The 25,029-nt window shown below is 53.6% G+C and overlaps 1 protein-coding gene across 9 annotated transcripts in view; it reads left to right on the top strand.

The window, feature by feature from the left end:
• The window catches only part of ZC3H3 (zinc finger CCCH-type containing 3), a 120,696-nt gene that overhangs the window by 91,627 nt on the left and 4,040 nt on the right, over positions 1–25,029 (top strand). For all 9 annotated transcript variants that reach the window (XM_032182927.1, XM_032182933.1, XM_032182930.1 and 6 more), the window contains 3 exons: positions 2,801–2,932; positions 17,730–17,893; positions 18,784–18,992. In XM_032182927.1, the coding sequence (XP_032038818.1) occupies positions 2,801–2,932; positions 17,730–17,893; positions 18,784–18,992 (505 nt within the window). The remainder of the gene's footprint in view (positions 1–2,800; positions 2,933–17,729; positions 17,894–18,783; positions 18,993–25,029) is intronic.

Below are 25,029 nucleotides of genomic sequence, written 5' to 3'. Positions count from 1 at the left end.
TTCGGAGCAGGTGTTTTCTAGCCACGCACGTCGCGCTCGGCGGGGAAGGAGGATTATTTGTCACGGGATTAGGCCCCCTGGAGCGCTTCGGAGCTCTCCGCTTGCCCCGTGCTTGTCGTCAGCATGAGCTGGAAGAGAAACAAGCTCCTCCGTGGAGTTCCAGCCTGCTCAGGGTGATTTATAGCTGCGGGGAGCCGGCTGCCCAAAGCGAGAGGCGACTCTGCTCTTCAGCTCCCGTGGCTCCCTGTTAACCCGGGTGATTACTAGCAGAGGTGCTGGGAGCCTCATTTATCAACCCACACACCCGGGGAGGGAGACGGGAGAAGGCGTTCGGCAGAGGAAGGCAGCGTTTTCCCCGCTCACACCTCATGCCAGGCAGGTCCTCTATTCAAATTGGAGCTTTAATAGGGTTAATTATTGCTTCCCGGTGCTCAGTTTCAAGGAGGTGGTGGCTGGGGGCTCCCCGGTGGTGCCCGAGGTTTTTGCGGATGGCCCCGTTAATTTGTTCTCGGTTTTTCTTTCCAGATGTGGGGGGCACCCAGGTGCTCGGGGTGCCAGTGGGGGAGCTCTTGTGTTGTCATCGTGTGTCCCACCTCAGGGGAAAAGTCACCCGGATGGGGTGCCTGACCCCAAGCTATTGATTTGAGGACAAAACCCGTGCTCGACCGGTGCGTGCCTCAGTTTCCCCACTGAGAACCGGGGACAATCCCCGTGTTTTATACACGGAGGTTGTGTGGATTCAGCTGTGACAGTAGTGAGGCAGCAGAGAGCTTTTCCCCATCCTAAACAGCCAAATCCTTTCCTTCCCTAGCCCCAGTCCCGCTCCAGGGATGCTCTCTGCTCGCTGCCCCGGAGCAGAGCGTTGCTCCAGATGGGCACCAAGCCTCACAGATGGCTTGGGAAGCAAAACTGCCCCTCCAGCAGTGGAAAAACTGTAGCAGAAAAACCTTTCTGGAGGACAGGGGAACCTGAAGCTCGGGGATTTTTACCCCAGGGGGGGCTTGGTGCAAAGCCCTCGGCTGAGGAGCAGCCACAGAGGCGCTGCTGGGGGCTTTCCGTGCGGCGGGGCAGAGCCTCCAGCACATCCCAATGATTTAGGGGAACGGGTAAAAAGTGAATGAACGGGTTTGTGACTGAAGGTTAGCGAGAGGCTAGGGCTCGGGCAGCCGCCTGCTGCTGCTACAACAGCTTTTCCCCTTGAGGAACTCGAAAAGAATCAGCATTTTTCTCCCTAATAGAGCTTCAAAACTCTGTTGTGAGCAATTTGGAAATTCACGTTGAGTTTCGGGTTCATTAGCTGCTGGCTCCAAAGCGTGTACATAGTCAAAGCTGTCTAATATGGACGCACCGCACCAGTGCCTTGAATTAATGTTATTGTTATTTGTGTGGACGTAGTGGGGTGCAAACAAGGTTAATTGAAATGAGAGCGCTGCTTCCTCTTGATAATGGCTCAGGCTTGACAGCTAGGAGGAGTTTATTTTTGTATAAGAGCTGGCTTTATTATCCCTTTTTATTAGAGCTAATTTGGGCTCTATATCAAAAACTACATTAAGGGAATCATTTACGGTCACACCACCACCAACAAAAAAAGATAGCCCCAGAGCCCTGTCCTTTATGTTAATGCCTGCAGTTAAAAGACAATTAAAAATAAACTCTTCTCTCTTAAAGCACCCTTTGTTTTCTTTCCTCTCGCGGCTTTCCCCCTCCCCTCCCTCCTTCCTGCCATTTCTCCCTCTCTCTCTCTTTCCCTCAAGTGAGCCAATTTGGTTCAAACCCCGCCGTGCCCTTCAGGGAAAGGGACTTTTCCTCCTGCGCTTGGCGCAGAAGGGGAAATGTTGGTCTGGGGCCACGAACCGGCTGAGACGGGCGAGCAGAGGGATCGGCAGGGCGCCGAGCAGTAAGTAAATTTTGCATTTAGGGGGGCCGAGAGGCAGGAGCCGGGCGCGGGGGCGAAGCGAGGCGGTGCAAGGCGCCCGCGCCCGTCGGCGAGCGGCCGGTGAGTTAAGGACGGTGAAATATTGCAGCGGGCTGGTAATTTGGTTTTAATTAGAGCAGCTGCGCGGAAGGTGAAGTTGGTGGTTTGAGGCGGAGGACGAGGAGGATCCTTGCTCTCTTGTTTTGTGTTTTTTTTTTTCCGCCGGCTGTTGCGATGCTGAAGGTGGGGAGCCGTGCCCCACGCATTTATGTGCTGGGACAGAAGGAGCCAGAGCTCTCCTCCTCCTTTCCCTCGCTCCTGGAGCATCCCTCCTCCGGTGTGCAGGGATCCCCTTCGCTCACAGCCCTGGGGGGTGCCTTGGTGTGACGCAACTCGCACAAAAAATTAAAAAAAAAAACACTTTTCCCCCCGTGCTGAGTTGCGGGGGCACCAAAACGCTGCTGGTTTGGCTTTTGGGGTGCTGGCAAGCTCCCAGGGGAGGAGGTGGCAGGGCTGGGGCAAGCCCTGAGCTGCTGCTGCAGCTACAGGCAACGCATCGCCCCTCGGGACCGGTGTTTTTGGTCCCCAGGATGCTCGGGTTGGCATCGTGGGCAAGCAAGGAGCCTCCTCTCCTCTCTCCAAGGTTAGTCGGGAGCGTCGGTGCCGGTATCCAGAGGGCCCAGGTAACACCGAGGAGCTGTGCTGCGAGGCACCACTCAAAGAGCTACAAATATCTCCGAGATCAGCAGCTGGCAAAAGGCAGAGATTTATTTATTTATTTAAATTTCACGGGGTTTTATTTCAGCGCCGGGCGTCGGAACGGATCCGGATCGCCACGAGCTTGGGGGCAGCGCTAACGGGTTTGTCGTCCTCTCGCCCCTGCAGATGCCGGTGTGCTCCTACTTCCTAAAGGGGATCTGCAGCAACAGCAACTGCCCCTACAGCCACGTCTACGTCTCCCGGAAGGCTGAAGTGTGCCAGGATTTCCTCAAAGGCTATTGCCCCATGGGAGAGAAGGTAAAAAGGTTTTGCCGAAGCGGGAGGGACCCGCGCCGCCTGCTCGGGGTGCCGGCGAGCCTCGAGCTGTTTTTCACTCGAGCTACGGCACCGAAGGGAGCCGTAGAGCTGGAAGCTGCCGAACACCTGGATGGGATGAGCAAAACCAAAGGGTTTACGGGCAGAGCGGCTTTGTTTCTTCGCAGGCAGGGCAAAATAGAAAGGGAACAAATGCAAGAGGCATCCTCGATGTTTGCTAGTGCCCTGTGCATGAGCAGACAGCCCCAGCCCCAGGCACTGCTCGGTTAAACGGATGAGAAGTGAAGGGAGAGGCTTTCCACAGAGCAAACGGAGAGGTTAATGGTTGTTTGCAGTCACGTTGGCCCCGTTAAAGCTGAGCACGAGCTCTTGTGGCTCAGCTTGAGCACCAGGAGCGCCCTTCCTCGGGTAACTGCAGCACGTGAGCCTCCAGCTGTGCCTGGGTACGTTTCTGGGGGTTTCCTGGAGTCCGGCTCCCATCCCTGGCTTCTTCTGCTTAGATCAATGCGGCGAAGCCCTGCAGGGACTCGATGTGCACCCAGGGTTGGCACACAACACGTCCCCGAGCTTACGGCACCGTACGAAACACGCGGAGCCCGAGCGAGCCCAGGGCTTGGAGCTGGCTGAGAGCTGCTGATTTCCAAAGAAACGTGGGGGCAGTTGCACCAAAAAAAAAGAGAAATTTGGGGTTTATCTGACATCTCACATCTTCCCCCTTCCTCGTAAATGCCGCAGGGTCTCCTTTTCCCTCGCTTTGTGGGAAGGGGGAGAGCTGGTCGTGCAATTAATTCCTCCCCAGGGTTGTTTTAACTGCGGGGTGGTTTAAGTTAGGATGCTTTGCTCCAGGGCCACGGGGGAGACGACTGAGGACAAAAGGGATGAGAGGAAACTTGTGGTGCTGCTTTGGCTCTCGGGGAGACCTCGTTAGCCTCCTGCTGAGGATGGGCTCCCTCCTGTAGCTGCACTGGAGAAGGTTCCTGGTACCTCCTGGGTGTTTCTGACCTTCATAATTCATCTTTGCTGTTTTCTATTCATTTAAAAATTTGTTTGGCTTCCGAGTATAAACCACTTTTGGCTCTTTGTTAGTAGAGCACATGGTTTTCTTCTGGGTCCCACCAGCGAGGTGTAGACTGCCTTCACTTGGTTCCTCTCGGTGCCATCCCAAACTCATGAGACCAGCGACACCATCACAACAGACACTCATAATTCAGGAGGGGTAGCCAGTAAACTTGCCAGCAGGTTGAATATTTAGACAAGGTTGACTCAGATTCGTGGTGAGGATGGTTTCTGCTGTAGTGGAGAGCTTTTTGTAACACGTGGTGGGATTTCTGTCCGTCCTTTGACCATTTTCTGTGCAGCATCCCTATGAACCCAGCACTGATCTAGGAGAGGATGGAAACCGTCCTCTTCTCTCCATAACCTCAAGGATTCATTTGATTTATGTGCAGGAAAACATCACGGACATGTCCAGGTTTAATTCAGCCTCTTCCATGAGCCAACAGCAAGCAAGCAGGACGAGACACAAATTTGGGGAACATCTCCTCCCCGAGCTGGAGCCTTTATACTCAGAACACACCAGGAGTTCTGCAAACACCGCTCGAAATCGGCTCTCCAGCTGAAAAAAAAATAAACGAGCCACTAATGAAACAATAATTTGGGTTAGAGAAAGGCTGCCGGATCGCAAGGCACCATCCCAAAAGCGCCCCAGTGGGCCAACGGAGCGAGATTATTTTATTGAATTTCATAGATACGTGTGGGTGTCTGCCTAAGCATGGTTTTGCAGACCGGCTGCTCGGAGAGGTTTTTAACCTTTTTGGGCTCCTTTTCACCAGGGGATTTGCCAGGATGAGCTGTCAGGAGCTCGGATCTTTGGGCTTTTCTCCTCTTTCTCCATCCCAGGAGCTCGGGTTGACAGAGGTATCGCCAGCGAGGCGCTGGGAGGTCTCAGCACCATCCTTGGGTGCGGATATGGGAGTTGGAGAGCCCCAAATGGGATGAGGGTGCTTGAAGGAGACGCCCAGGAGGTGGTTTTGCCCAAAGAGAAGGCGAAGCCATGGCGTTTTGGGGTGGGTGGGCAGAGGTGAAGCTGTTGGAGCTGTCACCTGTCACCGTGCAGAGCCACCAGGCGCCCCACGAGCTGTCCCAGCACCCCGACACAACCGAGGACAACACCTTTGGCAAAGCAAACCCATCCCTTCTGTAGGAAAAAACAGCAACAGAGTGAAAAGCAGGCAAAAGGGAGGAAGAAAAGCCAAAAGTTAGAGCTGGAAGAAAAGCGGGACATCAGCAAGAGTGGAGGGAGAGGCTAATAAATTAGTCCTTGCCTAATTACTTCTTGCGGCGGCGCGCGCGGAGGGGACTGGGTGCAGGGTAAACATCTCCCGTGAAGGAAAACAGAGCTGTCCTGCCGCCTCCCTCCAGCACAGCACTAGCCACGCGGGCAGCGGCCCTACAATTATTTTAAAATATTCCAATTTAAATGAAAATATAAAAGAGATATTTAGAATATTTATTCTATTAGGAAAAGTGCTTACCGCGTCACTTTTAGAGTGTCAGAAAAGCATTCTCCTACAGATGATGGATAGCAGCCTGTAATTATATATGGGGAGAAATTGCTGAGCGGGCCATATTTAACTGGGGAGGAGAAATACCAGCCTGGGCCATTAAGGGTTAATTTTATTCTCTAAATAATACCAAAAGTGCTGAGTCCGTGCCTTTGCTCCAAGTAGAAAGTCCTCAAATGGACCCCGGAGAGTTTATAATATTCTCCTGAATCAAGTAAAAATGTTAACCTTGCTTCATAAAACGATGCCTTGTTAGAGATGCGCAGTCCCTTTTCTTTTGAATAATTTAGGCCAGGAGTAAATCTTCGCTCTCGTTCTGCGGCGCCGTGTCCGAGGAGCCGCGGGAGCCGCCTGCCCGCAGCCCCAAGCCGCCCAGGGCGAGGACGGCGAAGGCGCTCGGCGTCCGTGCGGCGTCCTCGGAGGGTAAATTCGGAGGAGGATGCTCAGGAATTAGGGATCGAGGGCCTTCAGTGCCTGATTTGTTCTGGGCTCTTCCTGCCTGCTGGGTTTTCCTCTCCGCGCTCCGCCGAAGAAGCTGTTTTTTTATCAGACCTTCATAAAAAATGCCCGTTATTATTCATAATTGATGGCGCTGTCACATCTTGTGTGTTTTCTAGAGTTTCTTGCAGGATGCTCTGGCCGAGACGATCAGGCTTTGCCCATCCCGTGAGCTCGAACTCTGTGCACACTTTTCGTACAAAAAAAAAAGGTTGTTCCGTGAGCCTGGCCTGCTCTGCCTTCATCAGGAGCTCAGAATAAGTGCGAAATGCTTTGATTTTGCATTCCCAAATCCCTTTTTGGGGGACACAGACCGTAAAGGGTCCTTGTGCCCATACGGAGGGGACAGCTCCTATACGAGTGCGTGGCCACGTCCTTAATTAAGGGATTTTAACACCCAAAGTCAATTGTTTACAGGAGATTGCTGGTAGCAGAGCACCTCAATTTCCAGCATCCTTCCCCATTCCTGGCTTGCGGGTCGGGAAGCTGCTCCAGGGTGCGTGCACGCACGTGGATCTACAGCTTCCTAAAGGGACCAAACCTTCCCCAGCACCACAAAACGGTCCCGTTGGGTGAAGCTCATCCTCCTGGGCCGGTCACCTGCACCAGAGGAAGCCCAAGGGGGAAGTGGGGAGAGAGGGAAGGAGAAATGGGGCCGCTTGCAGGTGCTCCCCAGGGTTTTCTGATGACGGCCGTGCCGTGGTGCTTGCCATCATACCAAGTTTTCGTCATTAAAATGAGCTGTTTTAACGAGCTGCTCCATTGTAAAAACTAATCAGGTTCCCCAAAAAGATTTACATTTTCACAGCTCCCCGGATAAGTTATTGAAGCCCAACAGCAGTTGGCAGTGGAGCAGGGGGTCCGGGTGGACGCTCCTGCTCGGTGCCACCGGTGACAACACGTTAGCAGTTATCCACCGTGCATTACTAATTTCCCTAAATTCATTTTCCCTGTCAGGTTTTGCTCCAGGTGCCGAAGGGATCCTTTGGCCTGGTAGGGTACAAGGTTGTCCGAGAGGCGATTTCTCTGCCAGGCTGCTCCCCTGGCCGTGCCCACGCCGGCTCCCGAAATAATACGCAATGCAAAACCACTTGGAAAGGTGATGATGTGCCCTGCACATCGCTCTCCTGCTTTAATATTTAATTGCACGGCGGAGGGCTTGCACCCAGGAGCGACAGCAAGTGCTTGTCTCAGTCCTGGTGGAGCGGAGCAGGCAGCTTGCGATTTGCCGTAAAGAAGCCAAGCTTGACTTTTTGGGGGAAATTTTACCGTATTTGGAAGAATCGTGGCTTGGGTGGGTTTTGGTGCAGCTTCCCAGCATCGTCGGTGTTCTCCAGCCCTCGCAGCGTGTCGCAGCAAAGGCAAGTGAGCCAGCCCGGTGCCCTGTAACTGCTGCCTCCGTAAAATCGGTCGGTATTAAATAAGCTTTTCCCCCATGGCGTACATTAGCAAACGTGCTGCATTAAATACCTATCTTCGGATTGTTTCCATCAGCTGCTTTGAAGCCTGTGGGTAAATTGTTCCCCTGTGGGAGCTGTTAAGCAGTAAGGCACGGGGAGATTAAACAACGAGGCCGCTGTGAAAACGCGGGGGGAAATGTAGTGGAATAAATCAGGGGGAAAGCGGGGGCCGGGAGCTCTGCCGGCCCCAGTCCCTCCTGGCCGAGCCATCAGCCGGGATGCTCATCCCTGACCTGCACTGGGGCTGCCCAGCCATCCCCTAAAACCTTTTGGGGAGCGTGTTTCGGCTGGGAGAGACCTCAAATCCACCTAAAATACCCGCAGTAATCCCGCTCGTAGGGGCAGCTACCCGTGGAAGTGCCGCTTCCGTGGGGAAAATCATTTCTCGCCCCCAGGTGGAGCGTCTTGGTTTCCACCACGGCAGCTGCTTCATTTTCTGCAGAAAAAACTCCATTTCGGGGACTTTTTCTTAGGGGACAGTTTGTTCCTGTTGGTGTTTCTCCCATCCGGTGATGCGTCAGGTTGGTTCTTTCCTCCTTTTCTGGTGGAAGTTTAACGGGTTCCCTCTAAAGTTTGTATTTTTTTTTTCTCATTTCATGGATCTGACACGTTAAATTTAACACGTTACCGAGCTTTAGGAAAAGCCACCTTAGCTGTATGATGGGCGGCTGCCAATTTCACATCTTGGGGGTTTTCTTTTAATTATCCAGTGCTTGGTTTGGGATGGAGAGAGCCGCCTGGCATTCTTGCTCCCCTTGCACAGAGCACAGAAGGGTGACGTTAACACCTCATATCGCATATTTAGCTGCTTTGTATCATTTGCTGGCGTAGTGATTTGCTAAAATAGTGATTTTTCCCCTCGAAATAGCCATCAGACGTTTCTCTTCTTCCAGCATCACTGGGAGACTCGGCGACAGCAAAGCACTCGGAGGTGCTTCATGGCAGAAGCTTCTTGGCTGTAGGAATAAGACTCCCAGGAAGTTCTTAAGCTATGTACAAACCCTTTCAGAATAATTTTTCTTCTCCATTTTGCTCTTAAGCTGGGTTGGGCTCTTTGTCCCCGAGGCTGTGCCATTCCTCCAGGTCCCTGCTACCGTGTCAGGGCTGGCGGTGGGACAGGAGCTGCTTCCTTCAGGGCTTGGAGCTACTATTTCAGAGAAGCACGCGGACAAATCAGCCCTGGATGAAAAAAATAAAAAGCATTGTTAAAAATTTTGTCAAAAAAGAATTGTTAAATATCTTCTGGCTGTGGAAATCCCAAAGCCCCAGGCTGCTCCTTCTTGTCATCGCTTCAAAGCTGGTCCTGGCCAGGGCCACGGTGGATCTGGGAGAGGTTTTGGGTGCGATGGGGGTTGCAGAGGAGAGCACTGGGGCTGGTGACCAGGAAAGCTTCCTCCCAGCCTTCCTTTTCCCATCCAGATGTGCTAGGACTGAGAGGGGCCATATCCTCCATCTGTGTTTCTAGATCACTTTTCTGGGTAGAAAATGTGTACCTTTGGGTCATCGGCATCTCATCTGTGAGCAAACGAAGGTTTTCTTCTCTCTTGGAGGCCCTTCAAATACTCCGTGAGACTTTAAGCAGCTGCTTCCCGTGTGGATTATTTGGCTTATGCTGTTAGTTTGGGACAGACTAACTTTTTTTTAAAAAAAAAAAAAGGCTTCAAATTCAGATGGTTTTTCTTTCAAATCGCCCTGCTGCTGATGCCTGGAGAGAACCAGCCACAGCAGGAGCAGATTTCCTGGCTTGAAGCGCTCGTCTCCGAACTCCCTGATGCTGTTATGCTGAATTAGACCCAATCAAGCTGAGAAGCTCCTCCATGCCCAGCTACCAGGGGGGCTGTTTGAAGTGCAAGAAGCCTTAATATAAAACCTCTCCACTCGGTGTGAGCATGGGGAGGGGTACGGGGAAGGCTAAGCTTTGAGCCATCCCAAATTTTCTCAATTTTGGCCGTACCTCCATCTTATTTCTTTTATGATCCTATCAGAGCTGCTTCCAATTTCCAGTCCCCTTTGATTCAGAGGGAGCTGCTGGTGGCAGGATGCGCTGGCTAGGGAAGAGCAGGACCTTGTATGCGTGCAAGATGAGGCTGGACCTGAGCAGAGGGGAACAGTGATGTGATTGATGGACCTCTCATCATGACCAGGAGGCAACGGGGTGTTCATCAACACTAAATCAGTAAATCGGGTGAGCTGGTCAAAGGATTGGGGGGAGGAAGAGGAGAAAGGCTTCCACTATTCAGCTGCTCAGGGACATCTCCCGTTTCTCTTCCACCTTGATCAAATCTTTAAGGACTACCCAAGCGAGGATGGCTTTGCTGATCCCAGCTGCCCTGCTCCGTACCTCATCACTGAACACATTCAGCACTGAGTATAAAACTGACTTGGGCTCCTATTAGAAGAATCAAACCTCAAACAGATTAACTGCCTGCGTTCACAGAGGTTGGATGTTTAGGAGTCTGGACATCGGCAAATTGCTTCTTCTAAAGAGCTGATCCATTTTCTACACTTGTAACAGGGGAGGGAGCGGTGAGGAGGTGTCGCATTAAAGCATCTCGGAAACCTCTCTTCCCCTTCTCTCCCTCGTGCGAGGGAAAGAGACATTGAAGACGGAAATTTATCTCTGACTCGTGTGCAGCTGTTTGGGGCTCAGCTGGAGGACAGGTGGTAGAAACGCCAAGTCCTAGCTACAGAAATGCTGTTTACGTGCATGAAACAGCTCTCAGGGTGTTTTGCCCCCTCCTTTTGCTTTGCATGGGGTGCACGAGGGCTGGTTTTTGAGGCTACAAGTCCTCTACAGGCTTGCTCATGTTCACCAAGGGCCGTGTCTTACAGTGTTAATTTTCATAGAATCACAGAATATCCTGAGTTGGAAGGGACCCATGAGGATCACTAAGTCCAACTCTTGGCTCGGAGCTTTGAGTTTTCATCCCAGGTCAAGTCCAAGAGCCTCTGGACTGCTGCCCTCCTTGTGCTCTTGGTTCATCCTTTTTCCCTTTTCACTGGTGACAGTTTTCTGATTTTACCTCCATTTCTCACCCATTTTTAGCTTCCTCACCTTCATTTTGACCTGGATCACCTCGAGGATGTTCACCCAACCTTTTAGTGATATTTTAGGCATATCTGTAGACAGCAGCCACGTATTTGCCTGTTCCAGCTGTGAGTTCGTGGCATGCTGAGTGGACCAAAACCTTCCAGCCAATTTTTGGTGCTTGCTGGCCTGCCCACACAGCACCACAGATTTCTCCAGCCCCCTCTTTGGGGTCCCACAGGAGGTTTGCAGTTCCCCTTCTCCCATTGTTCAGAATTAGCTGAGAGGCAGCGCTGCCTTTGATTGCTCTTTTATAGTCCGCTGCAGCTGTATGAAAATCATCTGCAAAGGCAACTTCATTTCATTTATCTTTAATTTTGGCTTCGGTTGACAGATGTTTTCTGCGTGCTACAGTTGCCCATTTAATTTGTTGTGTGGTGTTTGTTTTTTTTTTTCTCCTGTGATGTGTAGCAGGAATTTTCAGTCAACAAACTGATTAGTAAGTAAATTCTTTATTGGGGGGGGGAAATAAAAAAAGGTTAGGTTTAGTAATGATGGTGAATGTGTCTGCTCTTAAGATCACAAGCAGAAGCCAGGCTCGATTCAAGAAGGCAAGGACATGGGTGCCTCGCTGGGGATGGGGAGTCCTTGTGGGAGAGGCGGAAAACTCCTCTCCTCTAGAAGTGTAGGCCCAAAACACACAAATATCTTCTGGTACGTGGTGCTGGGACAGCCTAGAGCCCCCCTGCCATGAGGAGAGACCCTGAGAGCTGGAGCTGCTTGGCCTGGAGAGGAGGAGGCACTGAGGGAGCTCCCCCACGTCCCTGCGTCCCTGCAGTGAGGTGTGAGAGGCCGGGGCCAGGCTTTACTTAGGAGGGCCCGGGGCCATCAGCGGAGTCCACGGGCCCAGCCTGGAGCCTGGGAGGCTCCCCATGGCCCCCAGCAGCACTGGACCCCCTAGACCAAGAGCTGGGGACTCCTCTATGGGGGCTTCCCAAACCCACCAGGCCTCAGGGCTGGGCACCCTGCTGTAGGCCCCTACTGTGGTGTGGGTTGACCTGATGGCCCTGAGGCGCCTCCAACCTCCATCATTCTGTGCCCACAAACTGTTCTGCAGTTTAAGACCCTGCTGAGCTGCCTGGACAGGCTAAACAGCAATTTGGGGAAGTGTTTCGTGCCAGAACTGTGCCAGGACAGAGACCCAGGACTATTCCTTAGCTCTGCACTGGGATGTGCTGAGCTTGCAGGAGAGAAATGCCCGGGGTGATCCACACTCGCCGGACTTCAGCCTGAAGTCGGTAGCTTCTCTTTGCACACCAGAGCATTCTTGGCTGAAATTAAAACAGCACCGAGGGCTGTGCTACTGATAAAGTGATAAACCTGAATGCTGGTGATGGCAGCTTTCTCTTCAAAAAGCTTCGTAACCTGCAGCGGAGCTTTAAAACTAATCAGGTTTCTTCCCGGCCCCATCCTACCCACGTATCTGTGCAGAAATCTTTGTGGGTTTCCAGTTGCATCTTATTTACCGTACTCTGTAATGGCATAATGAGGGCTCTTATTGCGACTTTAATTTAACTGTAGTATCTCCAACGGCACTCAGATGCTTACATTAAAGATGTTGCTTATCAGGGCAAACTCGAACTGCTTAATAGCCCGGGCTAGTTGATAATAGTGCCTAGATAAATATCGGCCTGCAATTTTTTTTCTCTCGCGCTTTAATATCTTTGTAGAAGAAGATGCATCACAAAACATGAAAATTAGGAAGTCTGGGGGCAAGCAGTCACTGAATCACTGCTACCGGCTGGGAATCTACTGACGAGGCAGAGAGTTCTTGATTTCAGCCTGAACTTCTGTAGAGGCGGACACAAAGCGGGGCAGATGTCGTCTTTGCTTCCTGCATTGGGGTTCCCCTTTGCTCCCACTTGTTCTCTGCTGTCGGATGATCTCTGTGTCCTGTGAGCTGTTTCCTCGGGCCACCTGAAAGGCTGCTCATGATGCAGACCCCGTTGTAGGGGATGTACGGTGGGTTTCTGGCTTGCTACGTCCCTAACAGTAAAGATTTGGGGTTGGTAATGAAGGGGTTAGGGGCTCTCCATGTCAAACATTGATAGGTTCTCTGTATGAAACCAGTTCCATTGTGACTTTGAGATGCAAAGGATGAAGTTATCAGGGGGCTTTGATGGAAATGGCATTCCTGAACAAGCTCAGCAAAGCAGTGAGGAAATAATTAAATGCTGAAGGCATTCCCACGTGGGTGTCCTTGCTGGTCTTTGCAGGTCTTTGCTCTTCAGCTGGGATTCCCCTTGCTCCTTACATCCATGGCTTCACTTTCACCATGTCTCTACCAGCCCTTGCTGCTTTGGGGTTGGAGTAGGGCCAAGGTGCTTGCTGTGGCTGGTCGGTTTTCCTCTATCCTCCAGGCTCGCTCGGTTATTTTTATTTATATTTGGGCGTATAATGTCAGAAAGCATCATCAGAGACACGTGGCTGTCCTTCAGGTTGATCCAGGACTCGGACAAAAGCCAAGCCTGGAAAATCCAACCTCTGCTTGTTGTGGCTCCGAGCAGGGAGCTGGGAGCAAGCGGTGGGACCGGCCGGCAGCAATTCCCGAGGGAAGAGAGAGAATTAAATTTAAAAAAAAAAGAAAAAGCATTGGAAATGCTCAATTACAGTACTTGGGCTCCTGCTCGGAGCTGTCGCGTGCACTCACGCTGGGGAGGTTAACTGCTCTTTGACATCATTTTGCTACATGGAAAATTCCAATTACACGGAGCCTGCCAAGGGCCGCGGCACAAACGGCAGCTCCGGGCTGCGGTGCTTCGTGGGGCAGTTTGTCAAGTGCTGTTGTCACCCTTCGAGCGGTGTCACCGAACTCCTGGGGCATCGAGTGGCTGCAGATTTCAAGCTCTTCCTTCCTTTTTTTTTTTTTTTTTTTTTTTTTCCAAAAAAAATAGTTTTTCCAAAACAAGGGCCATTGGCTTGGAAACCACGAGCTCAAGTGTCGGCTTCTGCTGACGGATCCCGTGATGCTTTGCCTCCCTGATCTCAGCTCCTGCCAGCTCATGCTCTGCTTCCAGATCTCCTGCCTGACGTTAACTAGGACCGCGACGCTGCTGCTGGCTGCTCCAGGAGGGGAATTTTGCAGCTTTTCAACTTCCTTGCGTGAATTCTTCCCTTCGCACGTTTCACAGTTCTTTCATTCGTGGCGTTTCCAGTTTGGGCTTTGGCAGAAGGAGGGATCTGGCCGGTAACAGGACCTGTCTGCTGAAAAAGTCCCTGCACTGGGCAAGCCTGAGCAGACGCAGAGGAGAAAGCGTCGGGGAGTGGTGGCAGCAAGGGGGAAGATGCTGCAGGACAGCCGGCCCTGCAGATGCTCGCTGAGCCCAAAATGCCACGTGCATTTTATTTTGCACCAGCAAAACAGCGCCTCCAAACCAGGAAGGAGTAAGACAAGAAGAAAAAGTCAATAATGATGGAGAGGGAGCCATAATGGGGTTGGGGAGAAGGGATGTGGGACAAAACCCAGCCCTTAGGTCATTTATATCTAGGCTGGACCATGCCAGGACGGCGCACGCTGCAGGGACAGGTCTTTTCCTCACCCCTTCAATCCATCCCAGCTGTTTTGCTGCCTCTTAAATCACTGTGATTTCAGAGATGCCATCCCATTCTTGCTCCGGAGGTACTTTTACTCCTGCCAGCACCACAGCAGCTTGGCTTTAGGATGGGTGTCCCTCTGAGCACCTCTTCGTGCTGTGCCTGGATGGATGTTAGCGACCGATGTCCACAGTCCTGTTCATATTGTTGTAGGTCCTGGGGAGCAGATAGACCAAAATCCTAGAGAGCAGCCATCTCTAGGACTTCCTTGCTTCCCCGCCAGCCTTTTCCTGCCGGGAAGAAACGATAAAACAGCATCAAAAACCCTTGGTTTGGGCTCTTTGCAGCTTGGAGACAAAAAGGCGCAAGCACCGCTCCATGCGTTGGCTAAATTTCCCCCGTTATTATTCCCCCTCACACATGATGCTCCGGCTGCATTGTCCTCCAGGTTTTAACGCCGGGGAGCTGGAATTTTTAAGGCTGCTTCCATCTGCAGCCAGTTATAAAAAAGAAAAAAAAAAAGCCATCAAAAAAAGCTGTTTACAGGCTGTCAGCTCGGAGCGGCGTCGGAAAGCAGCCCCGCCACCTCCAGCGAGAAGTCGCGGGTAAGAGGTGCATGAAGGCAGCCTGACATCGATCCAGCCTGTTAATCCTGCACCCTGGAGATCTAACAGCTCCAGCAGAGCGAGATGCTTGGCTTTTGGGGCTCAGTTTGGGCTTTCGAGGCTCCCTTTTCCCCAGGAGGGGAATTCCCTGCTGGCACAGCAGGCGAGGAGCCGCACTCTCTTGTCTCCGGAGAGAAGGATGCGAGCACAAGGAGATGGAAAGAGCAGGGCAAGGATGCACCAGGGGTTTGCTCTCTTGCCCAGCCGCCGTTCCCCGTGTCACCTGCTGTCCCCTGGCACCGGAGCAGAAGGGCTGGAGCGGAGGGCGCGAGACGAGCCCGGAGATATGTGAGAAGTTCAACCTGGGCAGGGCCCCGCTGGTGGAGCGGAGCCGGGAATGCCAAGCTGGACGGGACCACTGCTCCCCCCGTGGGGTCAGCGGGAGCTCGCCGGTCGGCCCAGTAACCCAGCTTCACCTTCCTCCCTCCCTCCCCAACCTCCTGCCAAGGGCGGTGATGGAAAATGTTCATTAACGGCATTCCCGGGGCTGAGCGAGGCTCTTCCACCAGCCCTGCCAGTTGCTGCCTCCTCCTTTGCCAGGTCCAGGCTAAAGAAGGCAGCGCTCTGCAGATAACCCTTGTTGCCTGACCCCTTCCCGCTGTGTGATGGGGCCGGGGGCCATTTAAGGCTTTTTGGGTGCTGAGCAGCACCTCAAATTTCACCCAGGGCTCCCTGGCAGCCAGGGAGGAGTCCCGGCCGCGGGGCTGCCAGCGGGCACCGTGCCATGGTTGGGCACCGCTGCTGCAGGCTGCAGGGGAAACCCCAGAACAGGGAGATGGTAGAAGGGGTTGGAACACCAGAAGCACCCCCCGGGGCTCGTCCCCATCCCATTTCCATGGGGTGACCCCGCTCCATGGGGTGTCCCCACCGTGGTGGCATCACCCGGGCGCCCGATGCAGCCGCCGGCTTTCTCCCCGGGGGCGTTTTGGGGGGGGTGCTCCGGGTTTTCTCTTGCCTGGAGAAAGGAGCCAGATGCTTTTTCGCTTTTTATGGCCCAACCTGCCCGTTGGCGGGGGTCCCGCGGGGTATAATTAGCCGCCCCGACAGGTGGAAGGGATCGGGTGGCTCCTGCCACCCCGCAGCCCCAGCGCTGCTTCACCCCGGCCGACACGCGGCGAGCAGCTTTACAGTAACCCCAACCCTCGCCTTCGCCTGCCTTTAGGGCACGGGGGGGCATGAGGAAGAGAGCTCCCCCTTCCCTCCCATAAATAAATAGAGGGGGCTTTTCCACTCTCTCTTTTGAGCCTGGAGCCGAGGAGCTGCTTCCCCAGGACCCCGCGAGCTGCACGCAATTCCCTGCAGCCCCATGAGAGGAGGGCCAAGCGTGTTTGGCACGGAGAGCAGCGAGGAAAAGTCATTAGAAAACCGAGCCGGGGCCCCGAATTAGTCGCGGGCGGTTTGTTTTCTTAATATTAAGTCTGCCTTCGCCGGGGAGCCAGCGACCAGCTGGGGATGCTCCCGCTCCCACCGCAAGGTGTTAACGGGGATGGCGACGCACGTGGCACTGTCCCTTGGCCCCTCCAAGCTGATACGGGATGAAACAGCCACGTTTCCTGGCTTTTTCCCAAATCTGTGGTGTTCTCCATCATCCCTCGGTGTAGGGGCAGCAGTGCCAAGTGCATCCACGCGGCCCTTTGAGGCGAGGGCTCCTTTTCGCTGCCCTTCTCCTTCCCACGTCTGGTTTTGCGTTGGACGTCACCCGGGTTGAGGGGTTTGCTCTCCAGATCCTAACATTTTGGGAAAAAACGACCCGAAAGCTGTCCTCTTGGTGCCTTTTCCAAGCACTTGCTGGTGGTCCACAACTTCGGCAGCCGGAGGTTTTTGCAGCACTGCAAGTTGGGAGGAAGGCAGGGAGAAAAGGAGAGCTGTTTTCCCAAAATTCCCTCAATTTTAGCGCATGTTTTCTCGATTTGCTGAGATATTGGCTGCTTAACCAGGGCGAGAGAAGCTTTGGGTGCTGGAGGAGGTGATTTTCATGCACTCACTCTTGCATGGCGCTCAAAAGATAAGATTTAATGACCCTACCAGCTCCTGAGAGCTGGCACCAAGCACAGAGCGGATTTTGCCCAGTTGTGTGCTTCTCCAGCACCCATCCATGGGCAAAAATAGGATTTTATTTAAAAAAATAGAGCAGTGCTAAACTCTGGGCACTATTTGAAGAAGCTCAACTTTCGGATTACGCATTGGGTTAGCGATTTACTTGCTGCAACCTCCTGGCAGCTCATAGAAATAGAGGAGGGGAGCGCAGGGAGATGTTTCTATGAATTTTCCACGTCTGGCTTGATCCCTGCTGGGCTTTTCCTCGATTCTTCCACCCCCGCAGAGCCGCTGTCCGTGTGTCTGTCCAGATCCCAGCCCTCCTGCCGCGTTGGTGACCTCCCCGGCCTCCAGCAGACGAGCTCCTCGCTCCGCCACCGACGTCGGTGTTCCCTTGGGGCCGCCGAGCTGCCGACCCCGCTGCCCTTTTGAGCGGGGACCCCTCGGTCTGCCACCGCTCCGGCGGCTCAGCGGGGCTGCCGCCACGTCCCCGAGGTCACCGCAGGGGGCTGGTCCCAAACGGCTTCACTTTGAGGGTATTCAAAGGGCAGGAGCCCTGTGATCCATGATTTCGCCCCGCAACCCTTCGCCGTGTTTCTCTACCCGTGGATTTGTCTGCTTTTCCCCCAAACCCAGGCAAAATTTTGGCGTCTGCGCCGCCCGGGAGCGAGGAGGTTTTGCAGTGCGGGCGTTCAGGTGAGACAGGAGCCACGCAGAGAAAAAAGGAGCTGGATGTCTCGGGGATTAAATCACATCCAGAGCTGCCTTGTCTGCCCTGCCAGCATCTCTTCAATCATTTCCCACTGCCAAAAAGTGCCCAAAAAGTCCCCAAATCCCAGGGAGTCCTGCGGATTTCCCTCTCCTTGTGAGGATTTCGGGAGGGAGCCGTCGCCACACTTCTTAACATCTCCCTCTTTTTCTTTTCCCTGGCAGTGCAAGAAGAAGCACACCCTGGTTTGCCCGGACTTCGCCAAGAAGGGCGTCTGCCCCCAGGGCGCCCGCTGCAAGCTGCTGCACCCGCGGAAGAAACGTCAGCCCCGAGGGGACAGCGCTGATCCCCCCTCCAAGTGCCGGCGGCTCTGCGAGGAGACGGGCAGGTAGGAAAGGAGCAGAAGGTTTGGGGATATGTCCGTGGCCTCTGGGGTTTCTGCAGCCCTTCCTCTTGGAGATGGAGGAGCTTTGGTGGTGAATCCACTGCAGAAAACCCATCCGACAGAACGGGGGCAAGAAGAGGGCCGGGGTGGTGCTAATTCCTCGCAGCCCATGGGCAGGTCTCGCCCTACCCATCACCGTCACTGTCACCCGCTTTAAGCATACCAAAAATTAAAACCCAGCTGAAACGTGGGTTTTAAAAGCCCCCCAACTTGTCTAAAAGTCCTGGTTGGCAGGAGGAGGAAAGAGCAGCTTGCCTGCTTCGCCCCTCCGCAGCAGGATGGGGTGGATTTGGGACGGCACGGGGGACCCTACAAGATGCCCCCCACCACAGTGCCAGCCGGGTCCTGGTCCCCATCCCAGCCCTGCCTTGTATGGTCGCGGAGGGGACGAGCTCTCAACAGGCTCTGGACTTATCCCGAGTGACAGAAGAGCCTTGGAATGACACCCAGCTCACGTCCCCCGTGTGAATGAGGTGTAAAATAGCTCCTTGCTCTTTTTAGGTAAGGAGGCATGAGCGCGGGGCATCCTGCGCCCGTTCCCGGCCCCGGCTCGGTTCCTGGCATATCCTTCACGGGGAAGGGAGCACGCCCCTGGCCAGCTCGAAGAGTTTGAAAGCTGCCCGAGAGGTTTTTCCTTTATTAGCACCGTCACCAGAGATGTCAAAGCAAGCCTGACTGTCACGTTAGCTGGGCTCGCAAGAAATCAGAGACAAGAGGCAGCCCGGGATGGAGCCCGAGGATCCTCCGCGTACCCAGCGGTTCTCCTCAGCTTCTTCCCGTGCCCGCGATGCTGAGTGCTTCATTTTTCATTATTAATCTTCTCATTTTGCCAGGAACCACCCAGCTCAGCCCTGCGATGACGGGGAAGTGCCCGGCCCCTCCGGCGCAGAGCAGGACGTGAAGTTTTGGAGAGACGCGGACGCCTCGCCAAGCAGCCGGCTCCAAAAATTGCCCTCCTTCATCTCCCTCCTGTCCTCCGCCTCCCCCGGGGACGAGGGCTGCATAGTGGAGAGGGACGAGGACGAGCCAGATGACGAGCCAGGTAGGAAGCTCTGCACTGGTTTTGCCCCGCACTGCCCCGGTTCATTGAGTGGCTTTTCCCGTGTGTTTTTATGGGGTCGGTGGGTTTTATGAGTCCCCAAACCAGTTTACTGGGAGCCCAAACTGGGATGACGACTGGGACTCGCATCTCTGTACCCACAGGGGCAGCAGCCCCGATACTAATTCTCTCACTGCTCCTGAAATCACACCATAGGATTTTGTCCCCATCTTTTATCTTCGGTGGCTTCCTCCTTACCCTATAAATTACCCAATGACGGATCCAGTCTTGTTCCCATAACCCCAGCAGACCCAGGTAGGAGGGAGGAGGTCTCAGGGGGGTGCGGTGATGCCTTGCCCTTCTGCTGGACCCACAAAAGGCTGTGGTCTCCGGACCTCCACGAAAAAAATTCAGTTTTAGGATGAGCAAAACTCAGTACGCTTGACAGCGAGCAGCTCCCGCCTTGACATTTTAAATTTGGGGTAAAACTTGGGGAGACGTTTCAGCTGGTTGACCTGACTGTGAAAAAACGAAAAACAAAAAAAAAAAAACAAACAAACAGGAGGGAATCGGTGAAGCAGGAGCCAAAGGAAAGGAAAGCAGGGAAGGAGTTGCAGATGTCTGTAAAAGGATCTGATGAGGAAGCAGTTTCCCTGCCAGGGGGATGCAGCCATCGGGCACCCAGGTTTGCCTCTGCCCGGTGCTGGGATGCGTTTGGTGATTAAAAGCTCATCCTAACACACCGAGGGACCAAAGGGGAAAATGATAAGCAGAAACGAGAGAAAAGGAGCTCTGGCCACCAACAGGTTTCATCCTGGTCATCCCAGGAGGGCGCAGGATGAGGCTGCTGGTGGTGCTAGAGGATCTAAATGATTCACCGTGCCCAAATCACCTATAAAGCCAGGAGTGAGGGTATATTTGGGTGGTTAGGATGGGTCCTCACGTGGCTCCGGGTGTCTGCGATGCGGTTTTGGGATCTGTGCCCTCCTCGAGGGGTGGCTCTGCCCATAACGGGGGGCGCGGCGCTAATATTCAGTTCCTGCTTGCAGACCCTGAGGGTGACACGCAAATTGGTGGGGTAGGAAATCAGGAGGAGGACAGGTGGCTATTACGGAGTGATCTGAATGGCTTGGTTAAACGCTCACAATTTCAGAAAATGCCCTTTGAATACTGGAAAATAGGGGAGGAAAGGAGGAAAGGCGCGTGCAGGAGGGAAGGTGCCGGTGGGGCAGGTGTTTGGGGATGACTTTTAAAGTCCAGCTTTTTAGGCTCACCGTGATCTTAACGGGGTCTCGGTGCACGTCCACAGCCTTGGGATGTATAAAAAGGGGATTGGAAAAGGAGGGAGGAGGTGCTGAGCTCGATGCTGTCCTCACGTGGGGACAGACCCACCGTGAGTCCCCAGATGGAGACCCCGGTGCCCAGGACAAGCTCCTGGACATCTCTCGGTGCCTCCCCATCCTTCGTCACGTTTCCTTCTCAGGGCAGGGGCAGGAGGGAGCGCGAGCATCGTGCAGGTAATGGGCTCCTCCATATTTCACCTCCCAGTTAAATAGCCTGCGCCGGAGCCTAACTGGCCTCCCCGCGCTAATTGTCAGCGAGCGCACCAATGCAAACCATTCCAATCGAGTGCTAATTTAATTAGAAAGCACCCATTTTAGTTAATTTGTTCGAGAAGATCACGGAAAACTCCTGGAGAGAACAGATGTTCCCCTCTCCCCCGATGAACATTCAGGGGTTTGTAAATGGCTCCACTCAGCCTTGTTTAGGAGAGAAAAGAGGATTTTATAGCTGCAAACGACCCTTTCTGTAAACATTTTACAGCTCTCTGCACGTTTGAGTGACGATAAACCCCTAGCAACTCGGCGGGCTGCAAATTTGCGACCATACGGCTATCATTTTATTGTCATATTTCACGGTCGTAACGTTAATGGAAGATGCTCGCTACAGTCTTTTTTAACGGCTCCGCTGAGCACGCTCAAAAACGCTTTGGCTTTGGAGGAATTCATCGAGGTGCAGCGCTTCCAGTTTTGTTTACAGCTTTCACTTCTGGAGGAATCACTTGGAGAACACAAATCCTCGCCGCCGCCCTCCCTGCCCGAACCCGCGCCGTGCTCGCTGCCGCCGGGGCTGATCCCGATCCTATTTCGCCCTGCTGCAACCCCATGGGGCTGAACCCCTGTCCGAACACCTCCTGCTCCCAGCCCACATTTGGGGCTGGTTCCCCCATGCAAATCCTCGTGGTGGGATGCCTTGGGGAGGGTCTCTACCACCTGCAGCATCACCTTCAGCGCTTCTCCTGCTGGCGCGTGCTGTTTGCCCCAAATCTCTGCGTTTTGGCAGCTGGACGAGGCAGATGAGAGCCAGCCCTTTGGGTTGACGTGGCAAAAAATGCCCCGAAACCCTACAGAAGGCATCTTTGGGGCTGGTGATGGAAGGCTCGGGTGTCAGGGGGCTGTCCCAGGGAGCCAGCATCCTGCCAGTGTTGACCCCAGCAGGACCAAGTCGTTTCTCCTCTTGGTAGGGTCTGGTTATCCATTATCGTGGATAAAACACCAGGAACTCTCTTTTTAGCATTGTCCCAAGCATCTCCTCATGGTCCAACCCTCTTGGTGGCCTCCACTCGCTCCAGTACGTCCCCATCTTTCTGTACTGGGGACCCTGAGGGCTCCAGGTAGATATCAAAGAGGTTTATTACAACGCCAGCAAAACCCCGAAAAGCACCGCTAATGAAACGTTTATTGCACGCCTTAGCGCTGAACTTGGACTTCTTCCTGATAAAGCTGAAGCCTTTTGTTTACCCAGGGAAACAATTTTTTATGCCCTGGCTTATATCGATCCGTTATTCCTTGGGAACTTCCACCGAGGGCTTGGCTCCTCCTGCAGCTACCGAAGGCAGCAATTATTTGAGGGCAGGTCGTTGAAGAACGCAATTCCCCGTTAACCTGCTCTTCTTCGGCCAAAAATAAATAAATAAATAACCAGTTCTTTGGCCAAAAAAATGACCAAAAAAAAACAATTCTCTCTCTTCCATCCCAGTTACCTCCAGGATTTCTCTGGGGATCTGAGTCCTGGCTGGTGGCGGCGCAGAGGTCTTGGCTTTCCTGGTGGGGGTCATTGCCCCTTTTTGGAAGGACCTTGGCCATGGGGAAGTGATGAGGCAGTGGCCATACATCTGGTCTGCTTCTGTGGCTTCTTCTTTGGTTGAGGCCACCTCTGTGGTGTCTTGTTTGGGTGGGATCACCTCCCAAAACGGGCTCTGCCTCTCCTGCTAGCAACTCCCCAAATCTTTGGGCAATAACTCCCCAAATCTTTGCTCTACCCCTGCTTAGGGGCGAGAAACTCAACGAGAAACTCAAACCGGTGGATCATCTAATAGGGGACATGGGGTAGAGGACAGTGAGTTGGCTCAGGACACCTCATGGACACCGAAGCACACACCTGGCCGGGTCCTCCACCAATTTGGGAGAGGTGAGGAGACCGATGGAGAGCTGAGGAAAGGTTTTGACCCCACGGAATGGCTCATCTCCTTTCTTTGGGGTCTTCTGCTCCGGTAGGATAATTTAAGAGGGTCTCGATGGCGAGCTGAGCACGAGCAGGAGAACCCATCTTCCTTCCTGCTGCTGCTCATCTCGTGGTTATCATCCAGCAAGGCTCAGGAGGAGCTCAGACCTTCGTGGGACCTTCCTGGATCTTCTCCTGGCACTTAGCAGATCTCCCCCGTGACGGTGAGCGGCGCGATGCTGCCGTGCGCGCCCGGCTCTCCTGCTCCTCACCAGCCCCGGGCTGCTGCACGCCCCGTCGGGCAGGCAGTTTAATTAGAGAGCCTCCAAACTCTTTCATAACCAAATTAACAAACCTCTAACCTAATTGCTTTCCTCATGCCAAATGGATCGAGCTGCAGGTAGCGAGCTTTCCCGGTAACGTGCCGGCTCTCCTCGAGTCCTTAGCAATCCCATCTCCTCCTCCCGAACCAGCAGGTGCTGGGTTTGGGGACCCAAAACCACTGAGGGTTTGGGGCTGTTTGAGGGTGGTCCCCGCAGCAGGAGAGCCTTGGGTTGTTCTCATCCATCCTGTTTTATCCATGTGCTGACTTCAGGCATCCGTCTCCTGGTCCTGGATGCTCCCAGCTGAGATGGAAGGTCCGAGAGTTAAGAAACTCCACTGATGTTTATTTAATTCCCTTCTTGCAAAGCGGCCAATTTATTCGAAACTTCCAGTAAAGCTGATGAGCGCCGTGGCTTTTTTCTAATTGGGCTCTCCGTCTGAATCAGAATCGCCCTTTCTCATCCCACACTTGAAAAAAAAAACCCTTTCTGATTCACTCCCTGCCCGCACCTCGCTGCCTGCACGTTTCCAATCCTCTTTCCTTATCGATTGATCGGCAGGCGAGGTTCAGACCTGCCAAGTCTCTCTTGTTTTCCTCCTTCCATATTAATTTTCTACCCGTTTTTTAGGGTCTCATCCTCCTGGGACTGAGGGTCTGGAGACCAGGGCTTTCAGACTTTGCTTAGGATTTCTGAAGACCCTTCTCGTTCAGGCTGCCACTCGGCAGCTCTGTCATTTACTCCCTGAATTATTTAATGACCCGAAAGCTGGAGATGGAAGAACCCTTGATGATGACGAGATGATGAAATCCCATCTCCTTCAGCTTGGCAGGATAGGGCAGATGTTCAACATACCATACTCCGTGTTTTGTAGGGGTTGGGAGGCAGCCCTGGTGTTGTCTTTGAGGATAAAAACTTGATATTAGGTGGCAGGAGAGGGCCCCCTCCTGCCCAGGCACCTTCTAGCTAAATTAAAAACCTGAAGAGGAGCAGAGAAAGTTGGAGAGCGCTGCAGACGCCCCTCGGGAAACCATCAAAACCCCCCAGCAAGCTGCTTTTTTCCATCTGAAAACCCGTTTCTTGGAAATTCTGGGGCTTAGCCCTTTGCTGCCGGCCTTTCTATCCCTGCTTTTGTCCTTGGGCTTTGCAAAAAAAGGAAAAAAAAAAAAAAGGCCTCCCTCAGCCCAAGTTCCTCCGGAGCTGACTCAGCGGCAGGAAAAAAAGCTGCTCCGGAGGCAGCTTCAGCCTCCGGGCTCCCCTCAAGTCACCGGGGAGCAGAAAAAGGGATATTTATCCTGGAAGGGTGAAAAAAATACACGTGGGATTTGGGGGAGAAGGGCAGGAATTTCTCCACCTGGGCCGTGCGTGGGCAGGGAGGTGCCGGGATGCGCCGCGGCGCCCCGAGCATCCCCTTCGCTCCCCGCCGCTCCCGTCTGAGTAGCTGGGAGGCTGACGAAGCGCGGCTCTCCTGCTAATTGCAGCCCTCTCGTTAGCCTGGATTTGGAGAGGAGGCATCCCTACAACAGCCAGCTCTCTGGCGAGGCTTTGATGGAGGAATTTGGAAAATCGTTCGCGAGCTTTTGCCGTGCTCTCCCATCTTCCCCGCATCCCATTGCTTCGGGATTTGGGCGCCTTCCAGCGGCTGCACGGTCCCCGTGGATGCAGGACACCTCCTGCCGCCATCCTTTACCCCAGCTGCCTCCCAGCCTCGCAAATCGGGGGGAAAAAAAATCATTTTTCAGCACTCAACATCGAGCAGGGAGGGGATTTGGGGACAGGGAGCAAAGCCACCTCCTTTTGTCCCCCGTCCTGGGGGATTCCCCGCTGGCAACGTCCCTCCAAATCCCCTAAAACTCCCCCGTCCCATTCTCCCCCTTCCCTCGGCATCTGGCTGAGGCGGATTTTGTCTCACTTGGTGGGTGCAGCTGGAGCCGCTCGGCGAGGATGCGTCTGGGGGAAGGCCGGCTTTTATTGAAAAATCTAATGGTGCCACCTGAAGCGTGATTTACTGCCGTGTCCACTCCTCGGACTTGATAATATATTTCTATTAGATTTCCTCCTCTTCACTCCCTTCTCCCGGCGAAGAGTGGCAAGTTTCTCCGTCTGCCTGACACCTTCTTCGGCTTAGGCAAAATAAATGTTGATTTTCATCAGAAGTAAGAGCGCTGGAAGTCCTAATTCTCCGGCGAGGCTGACAAGCTCAGCAAAAGCCG

The sequence above is a fragment of the Aythya fuligula genome, chromosome 2, assembly GCF_009819795.1.
Source record: "Aythya fuligula isolate bAytFul2 chromosome 2, bAytFul2.pri, whole genome shotgun sequence".
NCBI classification, from domain to species: Eukaryota; Metazoa; Chordata; class Aves; order Anseriformes; family Anatidae; genus Aythya; species Aythya fuligula.
This window is presented reverse-complemented; position numbering and strand designations above follow the sequence as displayed.